This window comes from Lynx canadensis, chromosome B3 (genome assembly GCF_007474595.2).
Source record: "Lynx canadensis isolate LIC74 chromosome B3, mLynCan4.pri.v2, whole genome shotgun sequence".
Taxonomy (NCBI): domain Eukaryota; kingdom Metazoa; phylum Chordata; class Mammalia; order Carnivora; family Felidae; genus Lynx; species Lynx canadensis.
Window position 1 is genome coordinate 37,513,354 of NC_044308.2, and position 15,997 is coordinate 37,529,350.

General features: G+C 40.0%; 1 protein-coding gene across 6 annotated transcripts in view; it reads right to left on the minus strand.

Moving 5' to 3' along the window:
• MAP2K5 (mitogen-activated protein kinase kinase 5) overlaps positions 1-15,997 on the minus strand; it is a 273,345-nt gene that overhangs the window by 216,636 nt on the left and 40,712 nt on the right. For all 6 annotated transcript variants that reach the window (XM_030317858.1, XM_030317856.1, XM_030317857.1 and 3 more), the window contains 3 exons: positions 11,902-11,942; positions 10,862-10,929; positions 4,352-4,400 (listed from right to left, as the gene is read on the minus strand). In XM_030317858.1, the coding sequence (XP_030173718.1) occupies positions 4,352-4,400; positions 10,862-10,929; positions 11,902-11,942 (158 nt within the window). The remainder of the gene's footprint in view (positions 1-4,351; positions 4,401-10,861; positions 10,930-11,901; positions 11,943-15,997) is intronic.

Genomic DNA, 15,997 nt, shown 5'->3' on the forward strand with positions numbered 1-15,997 from the left:
AATAGCAACTAGTCAAGGCTAGAACTTGGTCCTTCAGTATTTTCTGCTCAATGCCATATGTCAGCAGCTGATGTCCTGGCTAAGTATGGAGGGACGTCCTCTCCCATCAGTGGTCACTGGTCCACAGGAAGGAAAACAATCAACAGAAGGGCACCCACAAATTAAAAGCAATTTCATCAGCTATGGTATTTGTTTTTAAGAAAAGAAATGCTTTAAAGATCACATAGCTATATAGAAAAGAAGTGAAATAAAGTTTTTATTCAATAGAGATACTAAATTGTTTTAAAATATAACTCGGTTTTCTTGCTTTGACTAAAAAAAGCAAATAAAAGGCAGAATACTATATGTGAGACTAGAGGAAGAAAAAGCCATTGGAGTTAAAATTACATGTCAACTGAAAGAGGGCAAATGACCTGGGAACAATGACAGGCATCGGGTTCTGCTCCTGCTGAAGGAGAGTCAGGGGCTGGAACGAAACGTGAACCAGACAGGACAACCTGCAGGGCGGCAAGGTTGTTCCTGTGTGGGCAGAGGATGGTGTCATGAAGTATGCACTTTTGTGTCTGTGCAGATAGAGGAGAGGGTCATGCTGTGTGGACTTCCATACAGTCTCATTTATGTTTTGGTCTTGTCATAGGATCTAAGATGAACCATAAGAATCTAAAGAGTTTTATATAGTGGTGATTATACAGCTTTTAAAGCTTATTTTATAGTCGAATTCCTATTTTTCTTCCTTTTTAAAAAAAAATTTTTTTTAATGTTTATTTTTGAGAGGGAGACAGAGCATGAGCGGGGGAGGAGCAGAGAGAGAGGGAGACACAGAATCCAAAGCAGGCTCCAGGCTCCAAGCTGTCAGCACAAAGCCCAACACAGGGCTTGAACTCACGAACCACAAGATCATGACCTGAGCTGAAGTCAGTTGCTTAACCTACTGAGCCACCCAGGCACCCCTATTTTTTTAATGTTTATTCATTTTTTAGAGAGAGAGACAGAGACAGAGCATGAGTGGGGGAGGGGCAGAGAGAGAGGGAGATACAGAATCTGTGGCAGGCTCCAGGCTCTGACCTGTCAGCACAGAGCCCAACACGGGACTCAAACCCACAAACCGTGAGATCATGACCTGAGCCGAAGTCAGACACTTAACTGACTGAGCCACCTAGTGCTCTCCTCCTTTTTATTTTCTAAACACAATAAGTATGCTTAAAGGCATCTGAAGTTCTCAAAATAGCCAAACATGCAGCAGGATCAGAATTAGTTCTAAGATCTGTGGCTTCTCAGTACAACTATACTTAATTTATCAGGAATAGGAAAATATTGTCACCTTCTCCTATAAAAGCTAAAACATGAAAAGAAGAGAAACAACTTTAGAGATGCAAAGGTCAAAGTTGTTCATCCTTGGAGTAACTATACACTTTTTTAATCCTTTAAATTGACCCACTGGGCCATTTCTAATCAGTTTCACATCAAGGGCCAATGTTAAAGAGATGATACCGCACTGAAAAGCAAGTGGGAAAAACACATCACGAAATCACAGCAATGATACTGATCTATAGCTCTCAATGAAACATGCCAAAAAAAATCTTACAATCTGGCTTTTTTTAAGCTGGCAAAAAAAGGAATCCTCGGTCATTAAACGATAAAAGAAAAACGATGTCTCCATTCCAAAGACTAAATGTTAAACTCTTAAAAAGTGCTTGATTTAATACAATATTAATGAAATTAATGGGGAAAATGAAATGGAATTCAATTATGGATCAGCAAAGAAAATATTCTTTGTTTATTGTCTGCCTGTGTTAAGAAGAATCAGCATCTATCGCTTATAAATCATTAAAATAAAAATGCTCAATTAATCCTTATTTTATATGTAAAGGTCTGACAGAAACTAGACCCATCACTAGACCTTTGCTTCACAAATCGAAGCAATAATGGTTTCAGAAAGCAGTCACACTGTATGAGCAGACAATTGGAGAGATTTAGTAAATCCCACTTTATAGAGCAGAGACTAATCGGAAAACACAAGCCAGTCAAATGTTTCTTATGAACTGTTGACACTATATCAATGCTGAATCAATTGGTGGCATTTACTCTGAGTGACAGAAAAGAAATAAATATTTATATCACATAACCTATATCAATGAACCCAGGCAGAAAGCTATTTCTAACCTGTCAATATTTGATTATCTTGAAGAATCATGTCCCTTTCTTTTAATGATTAATATGAATTCCTTATTAAGCCTAAGTGGAGGCTAGTGGAAAGGCAAATCATTATTAATGCTTGAGAGCATAAACCACTAAAATAAAAAACTATGCTCAAGTGTTAAAGTATCGTTAAATGTGACTTACATCTTCCATATCAAGTGGTGTCAGTGCTCAGCCCAGAAATTTATTGATGCCACAACTGGGCACATTACTTCACTGCGATGCAATCTAGCTCAGTCTTTAGTTACCCTATAGTACCAAGGAACTGAGAAATTAGCACAAGGAGGAGGTATTATGAGGACTTCCAAACGTGGGTTTTTCGGTTTTGTTCGTTGTGACTGAAAGCAAATAAAGGCTGTTCCTTAAAAGAAAGAAAATGCCAAACTGTTTAACGCGGGGTTAACACATTCCCAAGGGAAGGCAATAAACAATCTTTAAGTGTCAAAAATCATTCTTATGACAGTCTTCCACCACAGAGAACCTCATAACTGAAACCACTAAGATATTTATGGTACTAGGTTTGTTGTCAAAACATTAGGAACATTTCAGAATGCTTATTTTTTGCAGTGGAAATAAACTGTTTTTTATCTTTGAAAGAGGAATCTATGACAGGTTATTTTCCATTGCCTGAGTTGAACAAATGTAGTTAAAGCTTCTTAATTTATGTCAATTTTGAAGTATATTTTCCAGCTGAAGAACGCATGTGACTCACACTTAAGTTACAATTAGTAACTAGACTTGCAAGCGTGTTAAGAGACACGGAAAAATCCCAAGCTCGCTATTTCTGCTTTTAGTCAGGTTTTGTTTCATACTGGGTCCGAACACATCCAGGGCACTAGGGGGACACATTTGCAGATCTCAATCCAAACAAACCTCTGGCTGCTTAAAGTACTTTTAGGTACTAGATAAACACTATATAAAATTTTGAAACCATCATGATTACAGAGACAACACCAGATTCTCCTTGGCTATAAACAGAATATCTAAGGACTAGAATTCCCACACTCTGGATGACGACCAGATGTCAGAACCGGATCAACTTATTTTTTCTAACTGTATTCAAGGGACTGTGTGCTAAATAAGTAGGGCTTCCAGAAGCACTATCATACCACCACTGTTTTAAGGCATGAGCATCCATCTATTAGGCCACAAAGTTACAGGTGATATTAAAGGACAAGCACAAGGACCCAAGCTTTGTCTTCTTGACGTGCTCCACTACAAGTACTTGATTCATGAAATGCCAATGAGGCTTGGAGAGGTCAGCGTGTGAAGGCACTGAATAAGCATCTGAGATAATTAAGATTTCAGCCTTCGAAACATGGACGGGAAGTGAACAGCAGTTAAGAAAATCAATAAGAGTCTTTTATTTGCAGTGACACAGATGTCTCAGTCAATAGAGCCTAATAGGCAGGCTTGATCGCAATGGACAGGCGCCTGCCTCCAAGGCTATCAAAGGGCTTCTTCTATAACAAACATTAAAACGCATTTATGTTGCTATTGAAGAATCGAGGACCCTGTAGGTAGCTTAATTTGCCAGTGTATGTTTAAAAGCACTATACTATTTCAGATGTGTCCATTTACTGGAATCAAAATTAGTGAGAAATGACTGGCCCGCAGGCCTGTTTGTCCCTCACTGGCTGGGTTAGGTCATGCAGCTTTAGATGGTCAGTCCACTAGGCCAACCAAACCAAGGGCTTCTCAGGCCCAGGATTTTAAACACCAAAGGTCTGCTGTTATGGTGTTCCCCAAAAAGCCAGCGTTCCTTTCAGGACAAAAGAAGGAGCCAAGGTAAGAAAGTAACAGTTTTTCCTCTTCTCCTCAAAGATAATGAAAGTGGCAGCCACCTCCGGACGCTGGGCCATTTCAACAACCCATGGGTTGACACACTTGTTCAGAACTGATTAACTTTTTTTAGACTGAGATGGCAGCAGGGTGGGTGCCTGGTACTTCAATCTGCTGGGAGTGAAACCCATTAGCACAGTTTGAAAAACATGCTGCAAATTGCTCTGCCAATCAAATTAAGCCACTGTAATTCATTTATGACAAGAAGACATTCACAGGCTCTTTATCTGTTTATTAAGTGTATGGATACAAAAACTGGACAGTAATAAGTTACTGCTACGTGAAAATCTTAATATGTAATGACACCTACCTGGCCATTGGCTAATATTTTTTTCAGTTCAGCAGAAGACTTCTTTAAGCTGAAAAGGGAAGACATAATTTTTAATGGCAAGATCACTGACACCTCTGAACACTGTTCAGAATTCCAGACTACAATACGTCTTTGTTTTAGGTGAACACAGGGACTCCACACTTTGCATCCTTCTTCCTACATCAAACATTTACAAAAGTAACTGGCCATATGGCAAAGGTATTAATAAAAATCCTGAACCCCTAAAGCAAGACGGAAGCCTCCAATCCCAATGAAGCTAGATTACCTTACAGATTACTTCAGTGACCTTTCCTGGCTATTTAGTTCTGCTGCCTTTGGGTAGCCTTTCAGTGGCTATTTTATGTGGGCTCTGGCATCTGCTAAATACAAAGAACTTAATGATACACAAGAAAACAGAACTTCAAAAGATAAAATAGATAGCTTAAGTACGGATCTTTTACTACCATTAAGAGGTACAATTTAGCTTGCTGGGAAGCAAATGTGCAACAAACAAATTCTGGGGCTCACTGGTTGTGTCATCTGGCACAAGTCAGTTACTTATCCTCTCTGAACCTCAATTTCCTCTTTCTGTCAAATGGGGGAAATATCAACTTTATAGAGTAATCAAGAAAATTAAATATTACAAAAAGCCCACACACATTGTAGATATTAAGTAAATTTCAACTGCTTTCTCTTTGCTTTTCTGTTCTATAAGTGGGAGACTCTGCTTTCAGAGTTATTTAAGAAACATGAAAATGTTCTTCTCTGGACACATATGACTTGTAAACACTTATAGGAATGAGTTTAGGGAAAGTGGCTAGGGAACACTCTGAAGTCCTTCTAGCTTTATTATGAGTTATGCCCACAGATCCCCACCCGGTAAGAGTGGTGTACAAAATAGCATCTCATCTCATCAATGTTCTAATTGGAAATGTAAAGCTTGTTAACTCTATTCTTTTTTTTTTAATTTTTTTTAGCGTTTATTTATTTTTGAGAGAGAGAGAGACAGAGACAGAGACAGAGCATGAGCGGGGGAGGGGCAGAGAGAGGAGACACAGAATCCAAAGCAGGCTCCAGGCTCTGAGCTGTCAGCACAGAACCCGACGCAGGGCTCAAAAGAACCCACAAGCTGTGAGATCATGACTTGAGCCGAAGTCAGACGCCCAACTGACCGAGCCACCCAGGGGTCCCTTGTAACTCTATTCTTTATCTATTCTAACCCTCTATCCATCTACCAAATTAACTCTCTTCCCTCGTGCTAGTTACCTGTATAGATGCCTTTCTTTCCACTACACACTCCCCAAGACTGGGAGATCCCTGAGAACATGGACCACATCTAGATCACCTCTTTTCCACTCCCTTCCCATCCTCGAACCCAGCCAGGGACGTGGCATGTGCTAAGAATTTGATAAATGGTGGCCTTGCTTCTGGTTGTGATTTATTATATGGCAGTCACAGACACACATACACACACATGCATTTGGTACCTTGAGTAAGTTATACTTGATAAAGATCTCAGGCTTCATGTCTGACCACACTTGCTCTTTCAAGTTATGACTCCTCTTCTTTCTAAATACTTCTTAAACTTCTGCTATGGTCAAATGCAGACTATGGAGCAACAGTCCCTACTTTCTCCAGATTTTACAAAACATGCCCTCAACCAAGGATCCTAAACTTTAATAATGTCCTCCCAAGTCTAAGAATTCATATGCTGAAGTGGCAGTTAAGAATTTTGTAGAATGACAGGGCGCCTGGGTGGCTCAGTCGGTTGGGCGTCCGACTCTTGGTTGCGGTTCAGGTCATGATCTCACACTTCGTGAGACTGAGCCCCATGCCAGGCTCTGCGCTGACAGCCTGGAGTCTGCTTGGGATTCCCTCTCTCTCCCTCACTCTCTGCCCCTCTCTTGCTCGTGTTCTCTCTCTCTCAGAAATAAAATAAATGTTAAAAAAATTTTAATAAAATAAAAAAAAAGAACTTTGTAAAATGAGACTAAGGCAGAAATATGTATCAAACAATAAACTACCAAAATCAATCCAGTTAAGAAAATAATAATAGCAGCTCTCATTTACTGCATGATTACCATGTGCCAGGCATGGTGCTAAATGCCATTACTCATTATCCTGATTTAATCCTCACAATAACTATAGCCCTGTGGGAATAATTTATAAAGGAAACAAAGGTTCAGGCCTTGCTCATTCTGTGTCTCTCTCTCTCTCTCTCTCTCTCTCTCTCTCTCTCTCACACACACACACACACACACACACACAAATATTTTTTTCCCCTGGGGAACACTTAGACCCCTTGTATTCCCACAGATGACTCCCAATTTAACAGTTACAATTATTGTAAAAACAGAAATAACAAAACAATGTCTAGGCAATGTTTCTCCACAGATACTCCATTATGTCACACAACTTGAAATAATAACATTTTGATTCAATGCATTTACAAAGCACCTTTCATCCAAGAAACAAAACGTGATTCCTTAATAAAGCTTCATCAGTCTTCCTAACGCTGGAGGTAGATAGATGAAAGTTTAAGCATCCCAATTTTATAGAAGGAGGGAGCTAAGATATTTAGGAAAGGCCTTGACTTGGCAGTGGAAACTGCATTCAGTAATTATGGCCAAGGAACACCATGTGGATTAGTAAGGTCATTTTAACGGTCACCCACCTAAGGCAAAGACCACTTCAAGCTTTGAAAGTAACTGAGGAGAATGCTGATTTCATCCATTATGCCAATGTCTGACTACCAACTTGGTCTCAATAAAAAAAAAAAAAAAAAAAAAAAAAAAAAAAATTTTCTGGAAATTTCTTTGTGCCTCAGTTTACTCAGTATTTGGTTTATCTGTATAGTCACGGTGACTTAGATTATCCAAAAATCACTTTTCAAAACATCTTAAAATTTAAATGTGATGTTATTGCAACTTTGGTATGACACTTTAAGAGGGGCACTGAGATATCTAAAGAAGAAGAAATGGGTGAGGAGACTAGAAATAAGGTATCAGAGAGGCTGAATGAGTTGGGAGAATTCAATTCAGAGACAAGACTTAGAGGGAATATAAATCTGTTCATCCACTCATTCATTCAAGCATTGTTGACCGTCTCCTATGTGCCAAGCGTCACACTGGGAATTGGGAATTCAATAATGAATATGCTGTAGTCACTGCCCTCCAAGAGTACAGAATTTACTGGGGGACAGAAGCGACCGTAAGACAATGTGCTAACTGCCACAGTAAAAGCAAGCACCAGGGGATTGGGGAAATTATAGAGTGGGTACCTGGTGTTGACTACGAGGTGGGCAATCACCAGGGATGGTTTCCAGAAGAAGGTAAAACTCTGTTCTTCAAATCGACCAAGGTTGGCCAGACTGAAGGTGAAGAAGGGGAGGAAAAGAGGAGGAAAGCAAGAAGGGCCAGGAGTGAGAGAAAACATGATCCATTGAGGGCTCCATGCATTCCTCAGCAAAGCTGGAATGTCAAGCAGGAAGGGGTCAAGTGGGCAGGGGACTTAAATGTGAGAGCTCATTGCTCACCTGTAGCCAAGGTTACACACTGTCCTGAAGGTTTTAAGGAGCAGCAGTCAGCCCTAAAGGGGGAATGATGGGCTCAGAATACATGTTGGCAAGATCACTGTGGCTGCAGCGTGGAGGAGGGACTGCACATGGCAAGACTGTGGCTGTGGCCGTGATCACAGAGCCCAAACTGCCTTGGCAGCAACGGGGGTATTGGCCAGTGGACAGACTCCAGCATGACAGAAGGCAGACCTACAGGTGTAGGGACTGACTACATGTGGCTCTGAAGGAGGCCCAGGAGGCAGTGAAAGATGACTGGCAAGTTAGCCACTGGGTGGGTGTGGGAGAATTTGCTGAGACAGGAAACCTACAAGTAGTATGTTTGGAGGGAAGACGATGGGAAGAGCTACCTAGAAGAGGGAACAGCCCTGCACTGAGGGCCAAACGAAATCTTTACCAGTGGGTGCTAAAGGGAGACCCATCTCGGCTCATGACAAAGAATGTTCTAAGACAGAGCTATGTGAAAATGGAAGGGGCTGCCATGGCCAATAAAATGCATTCACGCTGCGAGGGATATTCAGGAAGTGCCTGGATGACCATTTGGCAAGGGCTGGGGAATCAAGCATCGAAACAGAGCTGGATTAGATTGGTGCTCCTCTGACTCACACAGCACAGGCAGAGGGTCTTTTATAAACAGAGCCGGACATCTGATGCTTACCAATGACAATACAAAAATGAAAACTAAAAGAGGGCCCTGCCGATGTGGCCCATCCTGTCCCCTTCTCTCTGATCACTCCAATGTTCTTCTCCCCTCTCTCCACACTTGCCCAATCAGTACCCCTCCCTGGGCTCCAGCCAGACTGGCCTACTTATGAACACACCGAACAGGCCTTCCACAGATGCTGTCCCCTCCCTGTGAAATGCCCTTTGCTGGCTCTTGATGTGGCTAGGCCCTTCCCATCCTCCAGGCCTCTCAGAATGTCACTCTCCTCAGGAGAGTCTTCCCTGAACATGCTGTCTAAATCTAAACATATTCCTGCCCAGTGCTCTCTCTCTCCAAAACCTGCCTGCTTCCTTCATAACACTAATTATAAAGTGTGATTGTCTGTATTTGTTTGGGTTTTTTTTTCCCCTGTATGTCCATTAGATAGCAAGCTCTAGAGGATAAGGACTACATTGTATTTCTTGTGCATAGGACAATACCTACTCAACAGGTGACACTCAATAAATACTTTTGATTAGTTGTCAACGTGGGACACAGAACATGGCCAATGCAGGGTGGTATATTGAAATCTATAGCAGGTCTCTTTCAAACTGCATTCCTCCCATGACAGAAGTCACTGCCGGAGGAGACCACCATCACTAGGTAGGAGGCTGTCACATCCCTAAGGAAAGATACTACAACAAAAGGCTGAGAACTACTAAATCAGATAGTCTCCAAAATTCTGTCCAACGTGAAAATTTTATGATACTCTGTGAATATACACTGTAGTTCTTTAAAAACCAAGCTAATTTACTCCTCTTGTTAGAGCCAAATCTCAGAGAACTTGAAAAGTTATCCTGCCCCTTCTCTGCCTTCCCATTTTTTTTTCAACTCTGTCTTGCTTTTTATACCATGATGAAATGGAACCCAAAACACCAGAGAAAGTCCTTGTTTTTCCTCAAGGCTCATGGTGGGTCTGTCTGAACAACAACTTTTCTGGAAATAGTGGTAAAATTAAATGCCCAGCCTTCTTTGACCTGAGCATAACAAGTGACCCTCAGCCCCAGGCCTCCACTAAGCTGCAGGTATCGCCTGGCAGGGCCAAGCGCTAGAATGAGAACTAAAGACCTACCCCTTGTGACCACAAGACAGAGGATCCGCTAGTGGATAACGTGGTCGAGTGCATTTTAAGACAGAATGAATTGTTTAAGAAGAAAACACACTTTAAAAGTAGTGTGCTCACAGCTGGAAAGCTGGTAAGTAGATACACTGACACCATAATAAAGCAATCAAGGAAGCGACTTCTGAGGAGGAGACAGGAGGGTAAAAAGAGAGTCAGAAGGAGAGACTTTAAATTACCTACAGTTAAAGCCCCCTGGCAAAAGAACCAGGACTCTGGGTTAAGGAGACGGACAGAAGGAAGAGGAGAAACCTAAACCATACCTCAGCCAATAAACAGCTGTGGATACTGGTGACAGCTCTACACTTAGAAAAGCCTGGGACAGAGCGGAAGGGTCTTCTGGCTCAATGCCGGCTTTCCAGTCACCAGCGTGAACAGGTACACCCAGAGAAATCGCCTCCACAGCATCATCCTCAAGTACAGTAATGTGAGGTGCACTCGCTGAATAACTGAGTATATAACCAAAACGACCTAAAACTCTATCGGCTTGAGCAGGTTGCTCCTTCCACTTGAGGACCGTGATGATCGGAAGCAACACTCTGAAAAGGCACTCAAGTCTTTGGTATCCCCACAGCAGTGTAGGGTGCTGTTAGCATGAATGAGTGAAAATTATCTTCCTTCTGCAATAGCTTCAATATTCTGTATGACCAAAGATACAAGAAGAGCAACATGGCTGGTCAGTTTAAGTTCCACCACTTCACTCTCTCCCTGCCTCTTTCTGGTGAAGAGGTCAGTGGACAACAATGCTGCCAAAAGACAGACAATCAAGAAAAAAATGGTAAGCGTTACACAATTTACCCAACCAGATCGTCAAGGCACGGAAGGCACTGAAGTCAAAGGCACTGAATTCTCTGTGAAATTTGAAGACTGAAGGCACACCATTCCACAGACCAAAATTATGAGTTTAAAATGCCTCATTCCATCTTCCTCGGTGAGGTCCTTTCTCTGCAGTCAACACGTAGCTACAGTTACCCAACTGGTCAAATTTCTTCTTAGCCACATACACATTCGTATGGTCTTATAGAAGAGAGGTGTCATCCCATAAGCCTCATCCCCACCCCCAGCTCTGTAGATAAGCATGCTCATGGGCACACTTCACTTGCTTGCTCTCACCTATTGCTTGGAAGTGAATCCGGGACAGCTGGGCTGCCGTGTTGAGAGGGTCCAGCCCGGGTATTCACCTACAAGGAAAGAAAGAATCTCGATCAGTCTTGTGTTCCGAGGACACAGTTCCAATTAACCTATAATTTGCCACAAATTTCTCATTTCACTATGAAGGTTAATTAGCTTGTTGCTAGACAGACCCACGGTTGGAGTCTACTCGGTATATAGGTTACAGAACGGTACAACCCGTATGTTACATAATATACTTTTCCTGTTGTTATTCAAATACCTAAATGGTGTTGAAAAAAAGGAGAGATAAATGGGAAAATTGCAATTCACTCTCCCGAACTGAATTCAATTCACTGTTTTGTTTTGTTTCATATACAAAACAATATGTTCAAAAAAGAACATGAAGAATACATCCCGAGGTTAGTAGTGAACCTCACGTTTTCATACCCTTCCAGCTCTAAAACCAAACAGAACACTGCAGAATGTTTCCTATTCACTGAAAAACGAGGTCCAAATAATTAATTATAAAATGCTTGAATCTAATACAATAGCCAGCTTTTCTTTCAAATGTGAAGCTGTAAGCAGAAATCCAGAATTCAAAAGACAAAGAACAATGAAAAGACATCAAATAAATATATGTTTCTAGCATAAATATGTCAAAAGAAGAGGAGGGTATTCTGTGTGCAATATGCTTAGGTGCTTAATTAATCACTGAAATGAAGTCTGTATTTTCACGCAAATAAATCTTTGTGGACACCAGTGCTCAGAATCATCCTGAAGAAACGGATCCACAAAATGATTCAAAATAATAAAAAAAAAATGTGGCCCCCAAAAAGCCTTCTATCCAAATATGTACACATATTGAGCAAATACTACAGATGAATCCCCCTCCACATCCCCTTTGGAAAAAAAAAAAAAAAAAAAAAAAAGGATCGCTTGTCAGAGCTTGAGAAAGTGCAGTTTTATTTGACATTTCAATAAGTGGAACACAGCATTACAAATCCATCTAACTTTACTGAAACAATTATTGAAATTCGTACCTTCAGGCCATGTATGTTCCGTTCCCCAGGAGGCTTGCAGGCTGAAACAGTAATTGACTAAATTGTAGAACACATCAGGGCCATTTACAAATTTGCTCAAAATGAATCGTTTAAAAAGAAATGAGGGTGACACCAAAATTAGCAGAGAGAAATGATTGAAAAGTGGCTCCCAAGACCCAAAGTGGGAATTATGAACCAAGGTTTTTAACTTGCAGGAGTGAGCATTTATAAATGCAAAGAGCTTTCTGACACCACCTCATATAAATTCCAATTTCTGCTTAAAACATATAAAAATCAAGTTAACTGAGCTAAAATGATTAGATTCCTTTCATAATTCAAATTTCTGCAATCTTTCCTCAACTCCATTACATTGTATATCTGCTATCACTTAAACTACTTTGAAAATAGCTAGGGTTTTTTCTTTGAGGGGGGATGGTGGGAGGTTGGAGAAGGGTCTTTTAATGCCAGAAAGATGTTCAGAGACTCTAAAATGGAATATTCAAGTTTGAATACCAGTTTGCACAGCAATAATTAGTCAAATTTGTTAAAATACAAGGATATCACTAATTTTACTGCATTTTTTGCAAATCTTGACATCTTCTAATATTTAAGTCTAACGACAGAGCAGTGCCAGGAAAAATATTAATTTCCCGACACCACCAGGATGTACAGGTTAGTACTCTTCCAATTCAGCAAATGCTTCTTCATCAAATGTTAGAAATACAAAAGCGTCCTGCCCATTTTATAGGCTGCTTCCATCTGAAAGCTACGGGTGCCCTACATGTTGTATGTTGAGGGACTGTCAATTTTGATTGATTGTTTGGGAAGGATGAATTTGATTTTTTTTCCTCCTCCCTCAGATGTACATGTATTTCTCCTCTGTTTCTGACAACAAGAAATAAAACTATTTAATAAGAAGATGTGGGTAATAATTACAAAGCATATCAATTGTTTTAATTGTGTATATTTTTAGTACATTCAAATTTATTATGTTACTCTCCTAAAAAATATATCTAAACCTTAATAAAGAATTTTTATTTTTCTAAAATACATTAAAATTAGGACTCCAAATCTTTTCTCCATAAAATGGAAATTAACTTTTTGAACAAAACAAAAGTCACATACATTTGATGCTTGATCCTTGAGGGAACATTAATACTTCCTAAGACAACACTTCAGAGTATTTCCACTTAAGAACCCAGTACATTCATAAATTTCATTTAGTAAGAAAGTGGCTAAGGAATCAGAGACAGGTGTCAATCTTACCTATTACCTAAACATGTGCCTCATTACTCAACTGGCTTCTCAAATCTTCATGACTGGAAATCTAAACAATATTCAAAAAAACCCAGTAACCTCGTATTTCCTAAAGTTATGGAGTCAGAAGTTGCATAAAGCTAAGAGTTTTCATAGTTATCAATATTTAACATATCTTTTAACTACAGGGAGTATAGCAATGAGCTGGGAGTTACCATCCAAGGCAAATGTCTTACTTGGAATGAGAACACCTGAGGTTAGAACAAAATCGTTTTCTCCTATCTTTCTCACTTGTTCAGTCTAGAGATTCTTTGTAGCATGGGGCTTGACTGAAGAAACTAAGGTCTGGGAGGCCTCTAACCAACTAAGTATTAACCCAGTCAATCTGCCCAGTATGTCTATATCTTAATTGTCTAAGTTTGTGTAATCACATTTACCTATATAAAATATAGGTAAGTCAGAGTAGAGTGCCTGGGTGGCTCGGTCAGTTAAGCATCTGACTTTTGGTTCAGGTCAGGTCATGATCCTGTGGTTTTGTGAGTTCAAGCCCCACACTGGACTCTGTGCTGGCAGCATGGAGCTTGCTCAGGATTCTCTCTCTCCTCTCTGCCCCACCCCCACTCACACTGTCTCTGTCTCTCAAAATAAATACATAAGCTTAAAAAAAATAAAAATAAAATATAGGTAAGCAAAAAGCAAGAATACAATAAACAGAGTAGTACAATAACATCCAAGAAACCATAGAGATAAGGAGACTGAATCTCATATTTAAAAAAATTTAAATATGGGGGCACCTGGGTGTCAGTTAAGTGTCTGACTCCTGGTTTCGGCTCAGGTCACGATCTCATGGTTTGTGAGTTCAAGCCCCACATCGGGCTCCGTGCTGACACTGCGGAGCCTGCTTGACATTCTCTCTCTCCCGCTCTCTCTGCCCCTCCCCAGCTCACTCTCTGTTGCTCTCTCAAAAATAAATAAATAAACTAAAAAAAAAAATTTAATATGGCCTGGAAGAACTTTATTTAATAATTTATTAGAGCCTAATAGGTCTGTTCTAGGACTACATGCGACAATCATATCTCATATACTGTCTTCTTTTAAGTATCTTCTCCCTACAATGTACTATTCTCTACACTCTTACCAACCCCCTGCAGACTGCCTCCAAGCACACTCCATGATTATTTTCATTTATATGCCCTTCCACTTTAAGCAAATTATAATTTAAACAAAATTCTTACTCAAAAGGTATACTAACCACTTAAAGCTGTTGTGGACTCTGAAATTATTTAATCTCTCTGAACCTACATATTCTCATCCATACAATGGAATCAGTAATACCTAATAGACAGAAATGTCAGAAAAGTGAGAAATGATAACACTTAAAGGAATATTACTGCCTGAACAGAGCAGATGTCTAAAAAAAGGCTGTCACTGCCATGAGAGATGGCACAATGGTACAGACAAGAAGACTGAAAAGGACTGGTCATGAAAGAAAAGAAAAAAAAAAACTTTGAAAGATTTTGGATGAAGAGAGTAAATCTTTTATTGGAGGGGGGAAAAAACAACAAAGACCCAGAGCATTGGAACTATGATTTTCCATGTTACTGTACTAGAGTTTGCTATAACAAAAGAGTTATTATGTCAAGTAGGGAAACAATTAATGGAAATTTTCAGCTGGTAAAGTATTCTTGTGGAGAAACAATTGTGAAACTTGCCCAATTCTCCCATCGTTGAAAATAACAAGAAGCAATCTGCATCCTTGTCACTGGCCTAATGCACAGAAATGGCAACATTCCTTTTTCTTTTCTTTTTTTAATTCATTTTTAGTCTTCAGGTACAACAGAATTGGATTAATCTTAATTTTTGTTTCACAGACACTATCAATGGCCCCATTTTGTTTACTTACTTAGCTCCTTAATGCATTATCATTAATAATGTACTAAGTACTCCCAATCCCACTGCCCACCTTAACACTAGAAAAGCGTTACCCTTGAACCCAGACCTTCTTGTGGGCTGGCCACATCAGCTGCCTTTGGAGACTTGATCAGTGTAAATTAGAGGCTACTGGTTAACTGAACCACTCAACTTCAGAGAGTTACAGGTAATGAAAGTCTAGAATGGTTAATTGAAAAACCCATACCATGATTATCTGTACAGTATCAGTTGACAAAGATAAGATTATTTCTTTTTTTTTTAATTTTTAATTTTTAAATTTTTTTTTAATATATGAAATTTATTGTCAAATTGGTTTCCATACAACACCCAGTGCTCATCCCAAAAGATGCCCTCTTCAATACCCATCACCTACCCTCCCCTCCCTCCCACCCCCCATCAACCCTCAGTTTGTTCTCAGTTTTTAAGAGTCTCTTATGCTTTGGCTCTCTCCCTCTCTAACCTCTTTTTTTTTTTTCCTTCCCTTCACCCATGGGTTTCTGTTAAGTTTCTCAGGATCCACATAAGAGTGAAAACATATGGTATCTGTCTTTCTCTGTATGGCTTATTTCACTTAGCGTTAAGTTATTTCTAAAAAAGTTGGAGCATTTCCTTATCTGCTCCATCAGTTAAAAAAATATGAATTCCAAGTGGGGCAAGGTATCATGCGTGAAAGACTTAATGGTTTACATAATTAAACTGTTCTTTTTTACTATTATTCAAAAATTTTTAAGTTTATTTATTTATTTTGAGAGAGTGCATGCACACGAGCGTGCATGTGTGCAAGTGGGGGAGGGGCAGAGAGGGAAAGAAAGAGAATCCCAAGCAGGCTCCCCACCGTCAGCCCTGAGCCCAATCAATGTGGGGCTCAAACTCATGAACCGTGAGACCCGAGCCAAAGTTGGATGCT